At 43.3% G+C, this 22,711-nt stretch overlaps 1 protein-coding gene across 5 annotated transcripts in view; it reads left to right on the forward strand.

The window, feature by feature from the left end:
• The window catches only part of HYDIN (HYDIN axonemal central pair apparatus protein), a 379,729-nt gene extending 357,655 nt beyond the window's left edge, over positions 1-22,074 (forward strand). For all 5 annotated transcript variants that reach the window (XM_032326077.1, XM_032326076.1, XM_032326075.1 and 2 more), the window contains 7 exons: positions 1,066-1,285; positions 3,391-3,603; positions 4,548-4,711; positions 5,559-5,709; positions 12,402-12,632; positions 19,657-19,881; positions 21,578-22,074. In XM_032326077.1, the coding sequence (XP_032181968.1) occupies positions 1,066-1,285; positions 3,391-3,603; positions 4,548-4,711; positions 5,559-5,709; positions 12,402-12,632; positions 19,657-19,881; positions 21,578-22,060 (1,687 nt within the window). In that variant the 3' untranslated portion in view covers positions 22,061-22,074. The remainder of the gene's footprint in view (positions 1-1,065; positions 1,286-3,390; positions 3,604-4,547; positions 4,712-5,558; positions 5,710-12,401; positions 12,633-19,656; positions 19,882-21,577) is intronic.
• Positions 22,075-22,711: the final 637 nt, after the last annotated feature.

The following is a 22,711-nucleotide window of genomic DNA, read 5'->3' on the forward strand; positions in this document are numbered from 1 at the left end:
TTGCTCAAGATGTGACAACAGTGGTCCCACTCGGGTGACTGCTGCTGCCAGGAAGACAAAAATTAATGTCATCGAGAACATTTGCTTGGTGACTGTTCTATGCCCCTCACGTAGCTCCTCTTGGCTAATCCCAAGCAGTTCCATCGCTGATCCATTTTACAGATGAAACAACTGAGATTACTTTACCAAAATCATGCATTTAGCAAGGACTCACACTGTGCAGGTGCAGTGCTGAACATTCTAGCAAATAAGCTCCCATTACTTATCCCAGACCCTTGTAATGTCCTCTGCTGTCCCCATTCCACAGGCTCAAGGAGGTTAGGTGATTGACCTAAGGTCACTCACGCAAGAAATGAAAAAGATGGGATTGGAACCTGAGGATATCTATGACCGTTGTCCTCTCCAGCCTCTTCCCCCTGGCTAGCAGGCGCCCATCCCAATCACTACTCAGGCTTGCCACCATACCCATGCAGGAGGCACTGCATACCTGCAGGGGGCGCCCTCGCCCAGACTTCAGTGAAAACAGCACCCTGAGGGCATGGTGTGGTGCCCCCGCTCCCCAGTGCTGGAAGCACAGGTCTGTCCCCCCCCCCCCGCCCTCTGTCTCCTGTCTGGCCCCCAAGGGATGACTACACAGGGCCCTCAGGTCTCAGCACCACCAAGAGCAGGTGCAGCGCTCACAGGAGGGCATCACCTCTGCCCTCCTGGATCTGACCTGCGAGACAGTGCAGGGAGTGCTGATAGCCGCGGTCTCAGGGAGGGTTCAGTCCTAGCCCAATCCCTTCCTAGCCATGTGATCTTGGGCACACACGTGTTAGTGAGTTCATGCACATGTCCCCCCATGAGTCACTCGTGGGCCACAAGATAATATGCAACCCCTTTCCACCCTGCTCGGTCTGAGAAGCCGCTGAGCTGTCTTACCCAGGACTGACTCGGCTCTCGTCCCCAAAGGGGGTAAATGTCCCAGCTAAAAGCCCAGGCAACGTCTCTTGATCTCAGCAGCATTGAAGACACCCCCAGGATACTAGTAAACTGTCTTTCTTGTCTCCTTTTGTCTTGGAAAAGGTTTAAGTGGGATGTCAAAAAATTTGAGCCTCATTTCTCCATCAGCCCAGAAGAAGGCTATATCACTGCAGGCATGGAGGTTTCTTTCGAAGTGACCTACCATCCCACTGAAGTGGGCAAGGAGAGTCTCTACAAAAACTTGCTCTGCTTCATCCAGGGAGGCAATCCCCTGAGCCTGACCCTCTCTGGAGTCTGCGTGGGACCTCCTGCAGTAAAAGAGGTCAGTAGATGCTGCTCACAGATGGGCCAGCAGCTGGAGGGGTCCCGGCAAGCTCCGCAATTAGAAACGAGTGACTCGTTCAAACAGTTCTCGGTGCCAACACCAGACATTCAGACCTGCTCCCTGGCCCCTGCCATAGGGCTTTTGCATATTCTGTTCCCACTGCTGCAATATTCATTTTCCCTCTTCATTTAGTTCATTCCTATTCACTCTTCAGCTCTCAGCTCAAGCATCACATTCTCAGGGAAGCTTGCACGGCTGTCTCTGGCTAGATCGACTTCTCTTACAAGCTCTGTAAGGAAAGGGTACACACCTTTCTCTCCTTCTCTCTCGTGAAAAAAAAGGAGGAGAATGGGGCTTGGGTGAACCCTTTGCTAGCCATGTCCACAGAAACCGGAGAGTGGACTCTGTTCCACTTACGATAAAAACCACTTGTGCTAAAAATGACACCCAGTCTTCATCTCTGTAATCCCACTATTTCAAGAGTGTTATGTAAATGGAATCATACAGGGGCACCTGGGTGGCTCAGTTGGTTAAGCCTCTGCCTTCGGCTCAGGTCATGATCCCAGGGTCCTGGGATAGAGCCCCATGTTGGGCTCCCTGCTCAGCGGGAAGCCTGCTTCTCCTCTCTCCCACTCCCCCTGCTTGTATTCCCTCTCTCGCTGTGTCTCTCTCTTTCAAACAAATAAAATCTTTAAAAATAAACAAACAAACAAATAAATAAATAAATAAATAAATGGAATCATACAGTATGCTATGAACATGTCCTTACAAGTCTTGGCAAGAACATATGCTTTCATTTTCTTGGGTAAATATCTAGGAGTGAAATGGCTGGGTCATAGAGCAGGCATATATTTACTTTTTTTTTCATTTTTTTTTAATTTATTTATTTTCAGCATAACAGTATCGTTATTTTTGCACCACACCCAGTGCAATCCATGCCCTCTCTAATACCCACCACCTGGTACCCCGACCTCCCCCCCGCCGCCGCTTCAAACCCCTCAGATTGTTTTTCAGAGTCCATAGTCTCTCATGATTCACCTCCCCTTCCAATTTACCCCAACTCCCTTCTCTCTAACTCCCCATGTCCTCCATGCTTTTTGTTATGCTCCACAAATAAGTGAAACCATACTGTTTCCCAACGTGGTTGTGTCATTTTACATTTCTACCAGCAATGGCTGACATTTCTACTTATGTTACATCTTGCCAACACTTGGTATAGTCGGTTTTAATTTTAGTCATTCTAATAAATATGTGGTGGTGTCTCCTTGTGTTTCTTAATTTGTAGTTCCCTGATGACACATGATGCTGAGCATCTTTGTGGGCATTTATTTGCCTCCATATATCATCTCTGTTGAAGTATCTGTTCAAATTTTCTATCTCTTTAACTAAGTTGTTGGTTTTCTTCTTATTGAGTTTTGAGAGTTCTTCATATATGCAGGACACAGATTTTACAATTAGATCTTCAATCTGTTTTGAGTTTTTTTATGTAGTGCAAGATATGGATCAAAATTCATCTCCTTGTATGTTTTGGGATATGGACATGTTGAAAAGTGCACCCTTTCTCCATTTGAAATACCTTTGCACTTTTTTCAGAAACCATTTGACCGTACAGGGGTGGGTCTGTTGCTGAATTCTGTTCCTGTCTCCTAATCTATTGACTCTCCTTACCGCCACTGCCACAGGGTCTCCATGGCTACATTAGGTGGTCAGTTCTCAACTGTTGACCTGTTGATAGCATTGAACCTTGAACAAGTCCCTTGAAGGAGGATCCTTCCAACACTTCCCTCACTTGGCTCCTAGGATACCACCCTTTCCTGGGTTTTTCCTACCTTATTAGATGCTCCATCTCATCTCCTCTTCTGATTTTTCTTAACGTGGGCATGTGCCAGCCAGGAATTAGTTCTTTAATTTCTTCTTGTTTCTAAAACCAATTAACTTCTTGACAATCTCATCCAGTTTCTTGGTCTTAAAAAAACAAAACAAAGCAAAGCAAAACACTGCTGTACCCTCAACTCCCAAATATGTATCTCCAGCCTAAACGTTTCTTCGAACTCCTCGTTTATAAGTTGCACTGCCTGCCTGTGGCACCTGCTTTCTTCCAGGTGGTGAACTTCACCTGCCAGGTGCGCTCCAAGCACACGCAGACCATCATGCTTTCAAACCGTACCAACCAGACCTGGAACCTGCACCCCATCTTTGAGGGTGAGCATTGGGAGGGGCCTGAGTTCATCATCCTGGAGCCCCATCAGCAAAACAAGCCCTATGAGATCACCTACAGACCCCGCACCATGAACTTGGAGAACCGCAAACATCAGGTAGACGGAGGCTTCCCCCACCCCCGTGGGTTTCCCTGTGTGTTTGGAGAGGGAAGAGTGGTGCAAAAGAGCTAAGGAGACAGAATTTGGAGGCTCGGGAATGTTCAAATAAAGGGGACACCTCTAACAATGTTGGAATAACAGGGAATCATGCAGATTATTGAGTCCAAAGGCTCCCTCGGTGCCCACATGTTATCATGTATAGGAGATTCTCTTAGAATGAGGGACACAGTTCTGGAAAGAGTCCTGGACTAAGCATCAAGCAATTAATATTTAGCTTAACTGCACAAATTTTTATCATCGTAGCTGTCATAAAAATAAAAGGAAAGAAGTTGCAATCACCCACCCTTAAAAAAGGAGAACTATTCTCTTCTCTCTTCACTACCAGCCCTCACTCAGATACAGCCGTAGCTGCCATCAGCATACCCAATTGTGCCTTCTGTTTATTTTCACTTTACATCATATCATGAACATTTTTCTGTTTCACTAGTCTTCATGATCATCATGTTTAATGATTGTCTAATATTTCTTTGGATGAGAGTTCCATAATTTATTTGACATTCCCTAGTTGTTGAATATGAAAGTTATTACCAAATTTTAATCAATATTATAAGTGATTTTAATGTGTGTGTGTGTGTGTGTGTGTGCACGCACGCGCGTGCACGTGCACGCAGCTTTTTCCTCTGCAAGGATTTTTAAGTTCACTGGGATAAGGCTGCCAGCTAGCTCAACTGGTAAAGCCTGAGACTCTGAAGTTCCTTAGGGTGGGGTTCCTGGTTCAAATACATATGAACGTGTTTATGACTCTTGAAACATACTACCAAGCTGATTTCTAAGAGTTATGGTTACATGAGGGCCTCTGTTAACCCTGAGTCACTACTATGCCTGAGCAGTAGCTAACAAGGGACCTTCTGTGCCATTCTGACCATGCTTCTCCTCCTCAGGGCACCCTCTTCTTCCCCCTCCCCGATGGGACTGGCTGGCTATATGTGCTGCATGGGGTTGCCGAGCTCCCCAAAGCCGTGGCCAACATCTTCCGTGAAGTACCATGTAAGACGCCCTACGTTGAACTCCTGCCAATCAACAACTGGCTTAACAAGCCCCAGAGGTGAGAGAGTGGGGCGAGGGGTCAGAGTGGAGGAGACGGAGGGAGGACATCCACTGTTAGCCTGACCTTTCCACTGGTCAGCGCCTCCAGAAGACACTGAGGGGCTGAAAGATTCAGAGACGCATTTCCCTGATGTGGCCAGGCCCTTCCTGACCTCTAAGCTTCCAGACACCCAGGGCTATCCGTGCATAGCCAATTACCTAAGTCTCCTGGACTGGGTCCTGGCATGAAATTAGTGCTCAGTAAATGTTAGCTGTTATTATTTTCAAAATAAGAATTGTGGTGGTTATTATTGAGTGCTCTACCATATCACCTAAGCCACTGGCCAGAGAAGGATGTCCCTTGGATCTTTAGTTCCAGTGGGAGTGGAGTAGAGTACAAGGTCTAGAGAAGGTTGAGGACCAGCAGCCTGGTTCCCTTCTTTGACAGAGAAGGAGCCAAAGGCTTGGAGAAGAGACTTTCTTACTGAAGGCTGCCAGGTAGCATAGCGGATGGAGGCCCAGACCTAAGTGTGAATCCTGGTTCTACCAATAACTAGTCATGTTATCTGAGCATGTTTCCTCTTGGCCTCTATCTCCCCATTAGTCAGATGGAGGTGATGACATCATATGTACCTCCCTGTGTCACTAGGAACACATGTGGAGCACTGATTCAGCACCTGGCATGTAACAGGTGTCGATAAATTGTAGTTATGGGTGTTGTTAGAGACAAAGTGAAGACCAGAGCCCTGGACTCATGTGCTTGTCACAAAGTCAAGAGTAGAAATAGCACCTTTTCTTCAATCCTTTGGGCAGATGGTCTCATTTTCTCTGTCCTCTCTCCATGTGCTCCTGTGTCCCCCCTCCAGATTCCGGGTCATTGTGGAAATGATAAAACCAGAGAAGCCAGACCTAAGCGTCACTTTAAAAGGCCTTGATTACATTGATGTCCTGTCCGGCTCCAAGAAAGACTACAAGCTGAATTTCTTTTCCCACAAGGAGGGACTATACAGTGCAAAGGTATCTACACGTTAAAAGCATTTCCCTGGAGCCCTGGGGGTTTGCCCCTGAGGATGATGACCCTGGTGTTAGGGAGTGAAGATGTCCTCCCACTGCCAGCCTGTCCTTATCCTGTTGCGCTAACCATTTAGTGACCTGGCAAAGGCATTCAGGATTCCCAGCCTCTTTATGATGGAGGCAGACGGCAGGGCCCTCCGTCCATCATGTGGACCCACACCAAACATGCAAGGCAGGAGAATCATGAAAATCCTTGAGCAGTAAATAAATCTGGGCCAGCAAACATCGGACCACAATAATAAGAAAAGATCCCTTTTTCTGAGTGCTGATAGTGACTAGCACCATACTGAACACTCAGTACACACAGCTAGTAATGTCAGAGCCAGGATTCATTCAACTCCGAGCCACCACGGGGTCTTTCATGCATCAGTCGTTTCTCCTAATTCATTCATTAGCACAAAAAGTACCTATGAGCATGTCTGCCACATACTATACTGAGTGTTGGCAACACAGCAATGATCAGAAATAGGCAGAGTCTCAGTCTGCAGGGAATGCACAGTCCAGTGAAAGGAGAAGGGCATTAGTGGTACTGTGAATGTGTCATCACAAATGAGACACGTGCTTTGAAGAAAAGGAGCAAATACGGATCAGTAGCTCACAGGAGAGGTTAGGGCTGAACATAATATATGGAAATTACTCACTTATAGATAATATGTAGAAATTACTCATTATACTATGGCTTCTAGTACATTTATAGATAGTACTAGAGGCCATGACTAAGGATGGAAAAAACGAGGGAAATATTTTAAAGTGAAAAAAGAAAAAAACCTAAGAATGCATCTCCTCCCTCCAGAAGAGATACTGGGAAAACCCATGCAGTAGGATGTCATCCTCTCCTACAAACACTGAGGTGGGCTGCTCCTCTCAGATCACATTCACAGGCTAACAGAGTACCTTGAAACCAAGGTCTCATGAAACATCTGAAGAAAAAAAAACCTCTATAAATAGAAATACCAGCTCAAAAAAGAGGAACCCCTAAGATAAAAGATGTATTAAAGCAAACAAAAGATTTTTAGTGCATATTATTAATATCCTCAAAGAGATAAAGGAAGATAATCCTACCCATAATAGAAGAACAGGTTATTGTGGGCAATAATCAATTAGAGACCTGGAAAATTTTAAAAACAGTATGTTTTAATAGAAAACCAAAGAGAAAAGCTGAATAGTGTAATGAACTCTGAGGAAGAGAGAACTAGCAAGTTAGAAGATAGAGCTGAGTAATAGCACAGACTTTAGCACAAAGACATGGCAAGAATGGAAGGAAGTAAGAAGTGCTGGAGAAGGCGTGGCGAGGTTGGATCCCTCGGGCATTGCTGGCAGGAGTGTAAATGGTGCAGCTGCTGCAGAAGACGGTCTGGCATTTCTTACATGGTTAAACAAAGAGTTACCATGTGACTCAGCAATTTCACTCTTAAGTATATACCCACGATAAATGAAAACATATGTTCACACAAGAACCTGTATGTAAATGAACATGGCAGCGTTATTCATAAGAAACAAACCAAATGTCCATCAATCCAAATGAATAAATACAATGGAATATTATTTGGCAATAAAAAGAAATGGAAATGAAGTGCCAATACATGCAACACACAAGTGAACGTTGAAAACATTATGCTAGCTGAACAGAGCCAGTCACAAATGGCCACATATTATATGATTTCATTTATATGAAATGTCCAGAATGGCAGATTTATAGAAAGAGAAAGCAAATTAGTTGTGTCTGTGGCAAGAGTGGATGAGTTAGGAGGAAATGGCGAGTGATTGGTTAGGAACCCTGAGTTTCTTTTCAAGGTGATGAAAATGGTCCAAATTTGATTGTGGTGATACTTGCATCACTTTTTGGCTATACTAAAAACCACTAAATTGTACACTTTAAATCAGTGGATTATATGGTATACGAATCACATCTCAGTAAAGCTGTTTCCAAAAAAAGAGTGAAAGGAAATGTGAGATATAAAATATAAATCAAAAAGTTCTAATATCCACCTAATAAGAAATTCAACACCCAAAAATCAAATAATCCAGTTAAAAAATAGGCAGAAGACAAAAAGAAAAGACTTCTTTTCCAAAGAAGACATCCAGATGGCTTACAGACACTTGAAAAGATGCTCAGCATCACTCATCATCAGGGAAATACAAATAAAACCATAATGAGATACTACCTCACAACTGTCAGAATGGCTAAAATTAACACAGGAAACAATGGGTATTGGCAAGGATGTGGAGAACAGGGAACCCTCTTGCACTATTGGCAGTAACATCAGATTTCCCATGGTAACTCTGAATACAAGAAATGGGGAGAGGGGGTGCCTGGGTGGCTCAGTTGGTTAGACAACTGCCTTCGGCTCAGGTCATGATCCCAGGGTCTTAGGATCAAACCCCATGTCGGGCTCCTTGCTTGGCAGGGTGCCTGCTTCTCCCTCTCCCTCTGCCTGCTGCTCTGCCTGCTTGTGCTCTCTATCTCTGTCAAATAAATAAATAAAATTAAAAAAAGAAAAGAAAAGAAAAGAAAAGAAATGAGGAGGGGCACCTGGATGGCTCAGTAAGTGTGACTCTTGATTTTGGCTCAAGTCATGATCTCAGGATCATGAGCTTGAGTCCTGTGTTGGGCTCCACACTGTACATGGAGCCTGTGAGCCTGCTTTAGATTTTCTCTCTTCCTCTCCTTCTGCCCCACCCCACCCCCATCTCATGTGCATATGTGCATGCTCACTCTCTTTCTTCCAAAAAAGAAAAGGGGGGGGGCAATGGAGTAAGCTATTCATATAACTTAGAGTGATGTTCAATCTAGAACTTTTTCCAAACAAAACTATTATGAGGACAAAATAAAGACATTTTTAAAGATGCAACAACTCAAAGTAACCCACTCATATATATATATAATCCTTGTTTGAAATAAGTACTGTAAAAATAAAAGTTTTTGAATTAGCAAAATTTTAAAAATAAGTAAGTGAATTCAAGAGGAAAACATAAGGATACAATGAACAAAGAATCAAAATTCAATTGATAGGTAATTTCAAATAATTGTTGAAAAGCAATCTGAAATGAACATTTCATATGGCCTCAATATAGGAATTAGCCAGGGGAAGAATAAGGCAATGAAAAATATTTTCTCATTCAGTGGGAAACAAATAGGGAAATGAAAGATGTTCTTTCATTCATCAGAAGGGTAGGGAAAGAGTAAAAATAGTCATAAACTGTAGATGTGAACAGAAAAATATAAGTAAATATATGTTTTAAAGCGTTAAGTAAAAATGATGGTGAACCCAGATCACAGAGTCTCTTTACAATAATATGTATTAAAATTAACAAAAGTTCTTTAAAAATCAAAAGCACTTCTTGTGACTATAATGGAGTAACTACTCTTCCCACCATAAATGATCATAAAACTGGACAAAATATCTGAGGCAAGTCTTCTCAGGCATTGACAACAGGCAGCACAATACTGCAATCCATCAAAGAGAAGAAAAGCTAATGAGATGAATCTCCATAATTGTCCTGGCTCACTACCAAGGGACAATTTCCTGACTGCAGTGCAGGGAGCTGGAGTCTAAGCAAAGCACAGCTGCCCCCATTGAACTGAAAATTCAGAAATCAGAGTTTGATATGGTTGAAATAGCTGTTCTCTACAGGGTGGAAGAGGAGTGGAGGGAGTAATGCATGGAGGGGCAGAGTCTGGGGTGGGGAGGGGAGGGAGACCGCAATCTGTCTGGAAGTCCCCCTCAAAGTCTTTGGCTGAGAGTTGTCCTGCACATGCACAAGATGAGACTACATGGGATTCATCAGAGAACAGCTTCCAAAAGAGCTGATAAAGGAACAAAGATGCAGTAATCAGTGCTGGGGAACTTTGGAGGTTTAGCTTGGCCGGAGTGAAGAGGTTGCATGAACATCTCACCAACATCCTAAGAATCCAGTTGAAATACCAGAAAGGCCAAAAGAAAGGACCATGCCCTTAGGATAAGTCCTTTTAGATCCTTAAAAAGCCTAAAACTAAGCACCTACAAGATCAGGGAGGATAAAATTTGGAGATTGAATCCCACAAAGTTGGAAGGTCTTGAGAAACACTTTGAGCTTCCCATACATCTGCTCTAACAAAAGCTACACAACTTTAAGGTGATAGGTCAATAAGCCAATGACTGAACTGCCTCCTAGAATAAAATCAACACTCTTTCAAGGACTATAACAGAATCCAGAATCTCTACAATGATGACCAGCAACATCCAGTGCACCAGCAGAAATTACTAGACTTGTGATGAAGCAGGGAAATGTGACTCATAGTCAAGAAAAATAAAGTCAATGAAAATGAACTCCAAGATGGGTGAGATGCTGGATTTAGCAAACAAAGACCTCAGAGCTATTATAAACATGTTTAGAACTAAAAGAAAATATTTTAAATAATTAAATATGGACAGGTAAGGAATCTCAGCAGAGAAATGGAAACTATAAAAAAAGAACCAAATGGATATTCTATAATTGAAAACTACAATAAACCAAAATGAAAGTTTCACTGGATGTGCTTAATAGCAGATTGAATAAAAAGATAAAAGATTTGCCATTTGCGAGGATGTGGATGGAACTAGAGGGTATCATGCTTAGCAAAATAAGTCAAGTGGAGAGAGACAACTATCATATGATATCATATGAGGAAGTGGAGATGCAACGTGGGGGGTTTGGGGGTTAGAAAAAGAATAAATGAAAAGAATAAATGATCAGGAGGGAGACAAACCATAAGAGACTCTAAATCTCGCAGAACAAACTGAGCGTTGCTTGGTGGAGGGGGTCGGGAAAGGGTGGTGGGGTTATGGACATTGGGGGGGCGTATGTGCTGTGATGAGTGCTGTGAAGTGTGTAAAGCTGGCAATTCACAGACTGTACCCCTGGGGCTAAAAATACATTATATGTTTATAAAAAAATTAAAAATTTTTTTTAAAAGATAGAAGATTGAATGAAAGGAACCAGTGCCTTGGGAACCTGTGAGAAAATATACAATTTTCTAATACATGAGTAATGAGAAGAGAGTGAGAATAGGGCAGGACTATGAGAGACTGTGGACTCTAAGAAACAAACTGAGGGTTTGGGGGTGGGGGAGGGGATGGGTGAGCCCAGTGATGGGTATTAAGGAGGGCACGGATTGCATGGAGCACTGGGTGTTATATGCAAACAATGAATCATGGAATGCACTACATCAAATACTAATGACGTATTGTATCGTGACTACCATACCACACACAAAAAAAGAAAGAAAACTATTTGAAAAAAAATTTGTGAAACCTCCCTGCTATGATTTTAAAAATAGATATATTTACAGATCCAAGAAACTTGGCAAACTACAAGCAGGAAAAACATAAAGAAAACCATGATATATGAGAAAATCATGTCTGTGCACATCATAGTAAAACTGCTGAGAACCAAAGATAAAGAGAAAAAGATAAAACAAACAGATATTTAAAAATCTGTTACAGGAGTGCCTGGGTGGCTCAGTGGGTTAAAGCCTCTGCCTTTGGCTCAGGTCATGATCCCAGGGTCCTGGAATTGAGCCCTGCATCAGCCTCTCTGCTCACCACAGAGCCTGCTTCCTCCTCTCTCTCTCTGCCTGCCTCTCTGCCTACTTGTAATCCCTGTCAAATTAATAAGTAAACAATCTTTTTTAAAAAGTCTTGCATATGGGCGACAATAATAAAAATGACCACTGACTTCTCTTCAGATATAATGGAAACCATCTGCAAAATGCTGAATGCTCTCAACCAAAAATTCTCCATTCACTGAAAATATCCTTTAAAATGGAGATCTTTTCAGATAAAAGGACATAAGAGAATTTATTGCTGGCAGACTTGCATCACTGGACAACACACTAATAAGGACCCTTCAATCTGAGGGAAAATGATACCAATAGAAATCTGGGTCTACTGGCACCAGAAGCTTGTCGTGTCTGCCACAGGGGTGAGGAGACAATGTTCTGCGGTCACAAGGGTGGGCTCTGGAGTCTCGTCAACCTTGTTCAGATCTGGCTCTGACACTTCTCTCCGCATGGGATACTTGGCAGGATACTTAACCTTGATACTTAACCTTGCTGAACTTCAGTTTCCTGGGGAAAAAAACAACTATAACAAAACCAAACAAAAACGAAAGAAAGATGGGAAACAGCAAGGGGAATAATAATGCTGCCTACAAGTTGTGTACATGAAACAAGTACTTCTAGGGCCTAGCACACAGGAATAGTTCACTAAATGTTAGATGCTGTGATTACCATTATTGGTATTTCTGTGGGTTCCAGCAGCAACTGGCAGAGGAGTGAAGCCCACTACCTCTTGAGGGCTTGCTTGTTTTCCGGGGCCAGCCAGCGGTCCCCCCGGAAACCTTCACCTTCAGCACTGACAGTGCTGCTCTGGCCTCTTCTCAGCAAACCCGGGCTGTTCCATCAGCTCTCACCTGGGAGGAGCCAGAGCAGAACCCTGCAGGAGAAAGGCTGGCTGGTGGGGGTGCAGACCGTGTAGGAGTGCGGGTGTCAGCCTGGGACCTGCTTCACGTCCCCAGGCCACGCTAGCAGAGAGACAGAGCTCCTTGAGACAGCAGGAGCCCCTCCACTAACCACCCCCCTGCCCTGATTCCTCCCCCTCTCCCTGTGAACCCAGGTGATCTTCCGAAACGAAGTAACCAGTGAGTTCTTACACTACCTGGTGAGTTTCAGGGTCATCCCTTCAGGCGTCATCAAAACCATCGAGATGACGAGCCCCGTCCGGCAGAGCACGTCAGCCTCCATCAAGGTGGAGAACCCCCTGCCCTATTTGGTGACCTTCTCCACGGAATGCAGGGTGCCTGACATCAGCCTGCCCTCTCAGTTTGTGGTGCCTGCCAACTCCGAGGTACGGTGCCGGCCAGCTTCCAGGGGCCCCCGATACCTGCAAGGGCGCCCTGCCTGTGGGGGGTGGCATCCTTGAGGCTGGGCCCACCCTGACAGTGGTTGGGAAGGCAGGGGACGGTCCCTCAGCCCCACTCCTGATCTCCCTTTCCCCCTTCTGCCCAAGTCCTCACATAAACACGGGCATGCGAGCACTTTGGTTCACACATGTAAAAGGAACTTACTAACTACAAAGAGTCGCCTCTGTCATATGCTTGTCTGATTTGTTCAAATTACAACTATTTTTGGTTTTTTCTAATTACAAAGGTAATGTAGAATATGTGTGGTGAAAGGGAAAGCAAGGGACGTAACGTTATGGCGTGACCAGCATGTGCACCGTTCGCGCACACACTTGCTCATGCGCAGATCCCCGCAGGAGGGAGGCACAGGAAGCCTGCGCCCACCTGGGAACACACGGCCTGGAATTCTGAGTGCATGTGGGGAGGAACTTTCTTTGGACTCTTTTCAGTCTAGGGCTCCAAACTCTCACTGTCCAGATTCCTTGAAAATCCCTTCTATTGGGGCGCCTGGGCGGCTCAGTGGGTTAAGGCCTCTGCTTTCGGCTCAGGTCATGATCCCAGGGTCCTAGGATCGAGCCCCGCATCGGGCTCTCTGCTCAGCAGGGAGCCTGCTTCCTCCTCTCTCTCCCTGCCTGCCTCTCTTGCCTACTTGTAATCTCTGTCTATCAAATAAATAAAATCTTAAAAAATCATCATAATAATTTTTTTTAAATCCCTTCTATTTCTCCAACTTGAGTTTAGTCCCTGTGCCCACTCCAGTTCTTCCTTCCCCTTCAGAACCCGAAATCTGTTTTGTTCTTCAGAGAGTCACCAGGCCCTTCATTTTGTCTTTATATTTTTCATCATGAATTATAAAAAATCTATGCAGGAATGTATAACACACACATATATACTTAATATATATGTGTAACTTATGCATATATATATTAAAACATGTTTACTTAACTACAGAAGAAATATCTGTATAACCAATACCCAGTCCACGACATAAAAAATAGCCACCACCCAGAAACCTCTGTCTCCACTCACAGTACTGTCCCTCGCTCCTGAAAGTTATCACGTTCCTCATTTTATAAATTTCTTGCTTTTAAGCCATATGGCTTAGATTTGCCATTTTTGAACTTTGCACAAAAGAAATTGTACAGTGTGCCCGTGTGGCTCAGTGGGTTAAAGCGTCTGCCTTCAGCTCAGGTCATGATCCCAGGGTCCTGAGATTGAGCCCCGTATCGGGCTCTCTGCTCGGCAGGGAGCCTGCTCCCCTCCCTCTACTCCCCATGCTCTCTCTCTGCCTGCCTCTCTGCCTACTTGTGATCTCTGTCTGTCAAATAAATAAATAAAATCTTTTTTTTTTAAAAAGAAATCATACTATAAACACTCTTTAACATTTTATGTTTTTTGCTGTTAACGTCTTATGTCGTGACGGCCGTCACGTTGACGCACACAGCTGAGGTTCATTCACCCCCATCGCTGTATAATATTCCATCACATGACCATACCACAATTTAGATATCCTTTCTACTGCGGCCAGACACGTGTGTTGGTTTTAGCATTGGGCTATCATTAAAAATGCTGCCACAGACCTCACCACACAAGTGCCTTCCTGATGTACATGGCGTGTGTCTGTCCACAGTGTGCACCTAGCAGGAGAATCACAGGGTTGTAGGCTTGTAACTGCCAATCAGGAGATAACCTCTGGTCAGTAATGAGATTTGACCAACTTTTGGCAGTGTCACATTTTTAAAGGCTTACCAATCTGATAAAACCTGGGATAAACTAATAGTGCCTTGTGATCTTAATTTACCTTTTTTCAAGCAGATTGACCTCAGTTGGGTAACAGCCTGTGTGGGAGATCTGCCTCCTTGCTCTTGAGTGAGAATGGACCAGTTTTCCTTTCTTGTCTTCTTGCCCAATTTGAGCATCCATTCTGCTAGCGATAGAAGAAGAGTCGGGGATTTCCCTGCTGTCTCGATCCCCTGAAAGAATTTATGAAAGATTGAAGTTAGGGGGCGCCTGGGTGGCTCAGTGGGTTGGGCCGCTGCCTTTGGCTCAGGTCATGATCTCAGGGTCCTGGGATCGAGTCCCGCATCGGGCTCTCTGCTCAGCAGGGAGCCTGCTTTTCTCTCTCTCTCTCTCTCTCTCTGCCAGCCTCTCTGCCTGCCTGCAATCTCTCTCTGTCAAATAAATAAATAAAATCTTTAAAAAAAAAAAAGATTGAAGTTAGGTCTTCCTCAACTCACAGATGAAGCCACTGAGCCCTGGTGATTTCTTTTGGGGAAGACTGTCTGTTCCTGACTTGGTTCCTCAAATGAGTCATTCAACTGTTTAAATTTTCTGGTCCTTCCTGAATCAGTAACAAGAGCATGCTATTTGATCCGTATTCTCAAAATATTGACACAACAGCATTAATATCCTCTTACCACCTCTTTTAAATGATGTTCTTTTCTCATTTCTAATATTGGTTATTGTGCCTTCTATTTCTTGATCTGTTTTTGTTACAGGTTCCTCAGTCTTCTATCTTATATTCAAAAAGGCATCTTTTGGTTTTATTTGTACTCTTTATTGTACGTTTGTTTTCTAAGTTGCTTGATTTTGGCTTTTAATCATTTCCTTCTTTCTGCTTCCTGTGTTACTGGTGCTTTATCTAATTTCCAAGCTGAACGCTTGGTGCTTAGTGCATTTACTTCTAGTCCTCTTTATTTTCCCATACACACATTTAGAACAGAAGCCCCCCCTGCAGTGTACAAATTTTTTATGCAGCATTTTTTATCATTAAGTTCAAAAATGTTCTAACTTTCATTATTATGAATACTTCTTTTTGACTCATGGGTTATTAGTAAGTGTTTCTTCATTTCCAAATGTGGGGATTTTTCTACATGTTTTTCAAATAATTTTGTGGTCAGGCAATATCTTCCACATTGTTTCAGTCCTCTAGAATTTGTTTAGACTTGCCTTACGGCTCAATAGATGATCTTTAAAAAAAAAAAAAAACTTCCATATATTTTTTTAAAAGTATGTGTTTGCCATTTTGCTGTTAATTCTCTGATATTGTAGTCTACTTGTTTGGTCAGATTTAAGAGAGTATATTAAAGTCACCACTGTGATGGGGATTTGTCCATTTGTCCTCGTTGTCCTTTTTTGTTGTTGTTGTCCTCGTAGTTCTGTCATGCTTTTGTTCTATATAATTTGAAGCTACATTACTAAATTAAAACCATACTGTCCTTCTGATAGTGTTATATTAAGACTTGATCATCTCTTATATTCCTGTTCTTCAAGCATATCTTGGCCATTCTTGGCCCTTTGCATTTCCATATAAATCAGCTTGGGGCACCTGGGTGGCTCAGTGGGTTAAAGCCTCTGCCTTCGGCTGCCTACATGTGATCTCTGTCTGTCAGATAAATAAATAAAAAAAATTTTTTTAAATCAGCTTGTCCAGTTCCTCCAAAAACATTAAATAATCTGTTAGGATTTTGATTGTATTATTTTTAGAATGTATTAGCTACCTGTTGGTCCATAATAAGTTGCCCTAAAAATTAGCAACTTGAAACCACAAGCATTTATTACTACTCCGTTTCTGAGGCTCAGGAATCCAAGAGCAGCAGCTTAGCTGGGTGGTTTGGGTTGAGGATCCTTCATGAGGTTGGAGTCCGTTGTTAGCTAAAAGGCTTGACTGGGGCTGGGTAACCTGCTTCCAGACTCACTCATGTGGTTGTTGGAAAGGTCTCCGTTCCTTGCTGGCTGTTGGCTCAAGGCTTCAGTTCCTCACCATGTACACTTCTCCCCAGAGCTGCTTTCAACATGACAGCTTGCTTCCCCCAGAGCGAGGGACCTAAGAGAAGCTGAGAGAGCAAAGGAGAAGAGCATCCCCAAGACAGAAACCACTCTTCTCCTCTTAATCTCAGAAGTGATATGCCATCTCTCTGCTGTGTACTGGGGGTCACAGGGACCAGCCCTGGTCCAACATGGGAGCGGATGACTCAAGAGTGTGAGTGGCAGGAGGCAGGACTCACTGGGGGCCATTCTGGAGGATATCTGTCACAGAGTATTCCAGTCTTTATGCTCTCGAGATTTCCAATCCATGAGCACATCTCCATTTATTTAAGTCCTCCTATTTAATTTCCTCAATAATTTTTTTAAATTAAAAATTTAAATTTAAATTTTTTTAGTTTTCTGTGTAGAAGCCTTATTCATCTTTTGTTAGATTTATTTCTAAGTTTTGTTTATCTTGATACTGTTGTAAAACCTTTTCAAAATTTCATTTTCTATTGTTGCAAGTATATAACAATATTCATGATTTTTGTGTATTGACTTTGCCTTTATTTTTTGGCTTTTAAAGTTTTTATTTTAATTTCAGTTAGTTAACACACAGCGTTATATTGGTTTCAGGTGTCCGATATAGGGATTCCCCACTTCCATACGTCCCCTCGTGCTCCTCACCACGACTGCTCTCCTTCATCCCCACCACCTCTTTCTCCCATCACACTATCCACCTCCCCTCTCGTAACCTTCAGATTCTCTTTCTTGATGTGTCTCTCTCTTTTTTTCCTTTCCTCATTTGTTTTGTTTCTTAAATTCCACCTATGCATGAAATCATATGGCATTTGTCTTTCTTTGACCGATTTATTTTGCTTAGCATTATACTCTCTAGATCCATCCATGTCATTGGAAATGGCAAGCGTCCATTCTTTTTGATGGCTGAGTAATATTCCATTGGTGGTCTATATTCCACCTCTTCTTTATTTAATCAGCAATCAGTGGACAGTTTGGTTGCTTCGATATTTGGCTGTTGTAAATCATTCTTCAATAAACATCAGGGTGGGGGCGCCTGGGTGGCTCAGTGGGTTAAGCTGCTGCCTTCGGCTCGGGGTCCTGGGATCGAGCCCCGCGTCGGGCTCTCTGCTCAGTGGGGAGCCTGCTTCCTCCTCTCTCTCTGCCTGCCTCTCTGCCTGCTTGTGATCTTTCTCTCTGTCAAATAAATAAATAAAATCTTTAAAAAATAAAAATAAAAAAAATAAACATCAGGGTGAACATATCCCTTTGAATTAGTGTTTTTGTATTCTTTGGGTAAATACCCAGTAGTGCAATTGCTAGAACACAGGGTAGGTCTATTTTTAACTTTTTGTATACTGGCTTTATAACCAACCGCCTTAAATAATTCACTTATCAATAATAATAATTTCAATTATAGATTTTTAAGTTTTCCACATGTACAATCCTGTCATCTGTGTGTAAATACAATTTTGTTTCTTCCATTATAAACTTCTTCCTTTAATTTCCTTTTCATGCCTTAGAGGGCTACCCAGAACATGCAGAACAATGTTGACTAGAAAGGCAATAAACAGCGTCTTTGCCTTGTTCCCAATCTTGAAGGGCAAACTTTCAAAGTTTCACCATTTATTGTGTTTATTTTGGATTTCTTATAAATAACCTTTATCAAATTAAGCATGTTCCCCCCTCTTCCTAATTTTCTAATAACTTTTTTTTAACTCCATAAATGGATATAGAGTTTTATCAAATGCCTTTACTGTATCGAGATGTTTGACTCTTCTCTTTGTGCTCCTTTTAATGTCAGTGTGGCAACTGACTGGTTTTTCTAATGTTAAACCAATTTTTCATTCATGGAATAAATCCATCTTTGTCACAGAACATTATCTTCTTTATATATTGCTGGATTCAGTTTGGTAACATTTTTATTGGGCACTTTGTATGTATGTTTGGGGGAGCAGAGAATGGCATCCACTTTTCTATTAGCCTTGTCGGGTTTTGGTCTCAAAACCATGCTATCTGAACTGGGTTCCCTCTTTTTCTCTTCTTTGGGTGAATTTGTGCAATACTTAGATTGTCTAATAGAACTTACAAGTAAATCTTTACGATCCTGGAATTTTGTTAAGGGAAATCTTTTTTACTATTGCTTAAATCTCTTTAATGGTTACAAAAATACCTAGGTTTTCTTTATCTACTTGAGTCTGGATTTGTAAGTTACATCTTTCATGCATTTGTCCATTCTCATCTAATTTTTAAAATTGTGGTAAAATCATCTATATTTGTATACTGTATTATTTTCCGTTCAACAGCTACAACAACTTTAATGATACCCTCTTTTTATTCTATTCGTCAATGAGAAGAACTAGTTCTTTTTTTAAAAAGAAACAATACCACCTCAGAATAAATATAGGATTTTAACTACACAAAAGTATATGGAAGAGAAAATCAAAGTCCCCAAACCCCATTTCCTTCAGCCTAAGATAACTACTGGTAACAATCTGATACACATCCTTGCTGTCTTTTTTCTATACCTGCATAAACATATTCTTCTCCACAAAAATAGGCACATGCTTTATATACATTTATGGAATGTCCTTCCTTTGACATACAGTATCAACACCACCACCTTTCATGGCAATGTTTATAGCTCTGCCTCTTCCTTTCTAATGGCTACATACTTTTCCACCAACGTGGATAAAATGTGATTTATTTAGCCGAGTTCTTACTGCTAACTCATTTGAGTTGTTTCCCTTATTTTGTTATTATAAGCCATACTCTTTGGTCCTGGTTTTGTTTTGCCATGGGTGATAGTAGAAGGAGGAAGAGAAAATCTGGCCCAAAAGAAGGTGGAACCCAGGAAGCTGTCCTGAGATTGGCTAAGAGCAAAGAAGGAGCTGCTGACCTTCAGCCCTCCTGCTGGTAAAACTCACTGCCATTACCATACGTGTGTGCTCTCAAGAGACGATCTAATACTTGTTAGACGCAAAGAGATTCCAGATATATAAATAACCCTAGGTATTTCTAGAGAAAGCTAGAAAGAATACAAAGGAGAAAAAGGGCTATTTGGACAGAGATTCCCCAGGCTCGAGATCAGTGTGAGCATTTGCTGTGAAACACCATTTTTTCCACCAACCTACTCTGAGGTCCTGTGTGGGAAGGTATGCGTTGGACTCTCGGCCTTATAGGAGCCTCTGTCTTCTCTTGCAGGGCACATTCACATTTGAATTCCAGCCCCTGAGAGCTGGAGAAACCTTTGGGAGACTAACACTGCACAACAGTGATTTGGGCTACTACCTGTATGAGCTCAGTCTGAAGGCCACGCCAGCACTGCCTGAAAAGCCCATCCACTTCCAGGCCATTCTTGGCAGTGGTCAGAGCATCTTTGCCAAGTTCATCAATTACACCCGGCAGAAGACCGAATACTACTGCAGGGTGAGCAGCCACTATCCGACCCTCTTCCCTCCCCTGGCCAGAAGTCTGAGCTTAAAAATAATAGGAGGAGGATACAGGGGGTGCAGAGGGAGTCAGGGTTTTCATCTAGCCTGAAAACTCCCAGCTAGAAACAAACACTGTCAGGCCTAGGTTCTTCTTTACAGACTCTTACAAGCTGGGGTGGGGTGAGGGGTGGGAGCTGTGCTTCCCACAGCATGACGGTGGTCACTGGAAGAGACAGTAGTGCTTAGTTGTCACAAGTATAGGCTGTGAAATCCAACAGCCTTGGATTTGAACCCTGGCTTCACCACTTACTCCTCAAATACTTTACTAAAGCTCTCTAAACTCTTCTAGAAATGGTAATAATACCCCAACCTCACAGGATTGCTCTGAGGCTTTTAAAAGATGCCTGTGAAATGGTCTGCATAGAGCCTGGCTCATAGTAAATGCTTATGTATGTTACCTATTACGTAAGCTGGAATCCAGTTTTAATCACTGAAACAGAAACCCAAAATAACAACAAAGTAAAAGTTATTCTTCTCTGAGATAACAGTGTGAACATGAGCAGTTTAGGCTGGAATGGCAGCTCCATGACATCGGGCATCCGGACTTCGGTCCTGACGCTCTTCCCTCTGTTGAGAGTTGTTTGGTCCACAGGGACCAAGACGGCTTACCCTGATGTCTGCATTCCAGCCAGCCCCAGGGGGGATGGCAGGGAGTTATATATATATCCCTTCCACTCACATCCCCTTGAACAAAATAGCATAAGACCATACCTGGCAACAAGGGGAGCTACGAGGTACACCTTGTGCCCTGGGTTCCATGGCTATAGTCAGGAGGCACGGGCTCTTGGTCCATCATACCAGTCAGGAGAAGCTAGGTTATGCCGTAATAACAAACAGCCCCAATATCTCAGTGGCTTAAAACAACAAAGGTTTGTCCCTCATTTGTGCTATCTATCCAGTGAGGGTCAGCAGGGGCTCTGCTCATCGCAGCCATTTGGGGATCCAGGCTGAAGGACCACCGCCAGCTCAAATGTCACAGGTCATAGTACCAGAGGGCTGAAAAGATCCCAAGGTGTCCTGAGCAGTGACATTTGAGTGCCTTGGTGTGGAAGTGACCCCTTTCACTTCTGCTCAAAACTAACAGACGAGAACATCCATGAGGATCCAGAGTGTTCCGCCTGTCATGGGTGTAGGAGAAAAGAAGAACAAAATGGGGGTGGGGAATAGCCCCAGCAGAGGCCACACTGCCATAACCCAGCTTGGTGTCTCTGGGCAAGTCACTTAACATCTCTTAGCCTTGATTTCTTTGTAATAAAATGGGTAATAATTAGTATTACTTATTCTTCAAGGGACTTACAAGGGCATAACTTTTTTTTTAAGATTTTATTTATTTACTTAACAGAGAGAGAGAGAGATCACAAGTAGGCAGAGAGGTAGGCAGACAGAGAGAGGGAAGCAGGCCTCCTGCTGAGCAGAGAGCCTGATGCGGGGCTCGATCCCAGGACCCTGAGACCAGAGGCTTTAACCCACTGAGCCACCCAGGCACCCAAGGGCACAACTTTTAATGACCTGCCCAGCCTCGCACAAACATTGGTTACTTGATGTCCAAGAGCAGGCAGGCAGGTAGGCCCAAGCCGCCCATGTGTCCTCTGGGCTCCTGTGCGAACCAAGTGCATTTCTTCCTCTTTCAGACTGACTGTCAAGACTTCCACACGGAAAAGATCATTAACGCAGCCCCAGGGGCTCAAGGAGGCACCGAAGTCAGTGTGGAAGTCTATTTTGAGCCCAGCCACCTGGGCGAGACCAAGGGCATCCTGACGCTGTCATCGATTATAGGCGGGGAGTATATCATCCCCCTCTTCGGAGTGGCTCTGCTCCCGAAGCCCCAGGGTCCCTTCCTGATCCGAGCCGGGTACAACATAGTCATCCCCTTCAAGAACATTTTCTATCATACGGTCACCTTCTCCTTCATTGTGGAGAACCCAGCCTTCTCTGTTCGTGCCGTAGACTCCGTGCGGCCCAAGAAGATCAACAATATCACCGTCTCCTTTGAAGGAAACCCATCGGGCAGCAAAACACCCATCACCAGCAAGCTCATTGTGACTTGTCCTCCTACTGAAGGCAATGAAGCAGGGGTTAAATGGGTTTATTACCTGAAGGGGATCACCCCTTAGTGGTAACTAAGGTCAGTTGCATCAGTGGAAAGCCGTCTCCCCAGCCTTCAAAGGTATGGATTATTCTACCTGGCAAAGAACAGAGAAAATAGCCAGAATTCTACAGCTACTGCTTTATCTCCTCCTTCAAATATAAGGGCACTTATTCCCATATTATATGCACCCCGAATATATACCTGAAATATATACAGATATATTTCATATTACACATGGTAACTACAAAAAGAAAGGAAAAAACTACATTGTACTTTTTAAGGGCAAGTCCCTGAATTTGGTTTCTAGTCATATCCTCAACACTCAAGGAATAATCTCCAGTTTTAACAAGATGACACAGATCTCACACGCGTGACCTCTTATCAGATAGACTTAGCGCATGACATTGGGCCCCCATGGTGCCTTTTAAAAATTCGTAATGGCTTAAAAAGCCCTTACACAGAACTCTCTTTTGACATGATATTTTATTCTGCTTTCACATAAAAGCCAAATAAGACACTATTTTCAAAATGACAACAGATAACACCTGCTCATTATTGTAGGGCCAGGGGCCAGGGATGCTCCCTCCATCTCGGAATCCCATACCTGTTCCCCACAGAAAGTTCTTGCTGAAGGCCAGGTCCTGGAGAAACGCGGAGCCCGCAGTCCCCCACTCCC

Source organism: Mustela erminea, chromosome 19, assembly GCF_009829155.1.
Source record: "Mustela erminea isolate mMusErm1 chromosome 19, mMusErm1.Pri, whole genome shotgun sequence".
NCBI lineage: Eukaryota > Metazoa > Chordata > Mammalia > Carnivora > Mustelidae > Mustela > Mustela erminea.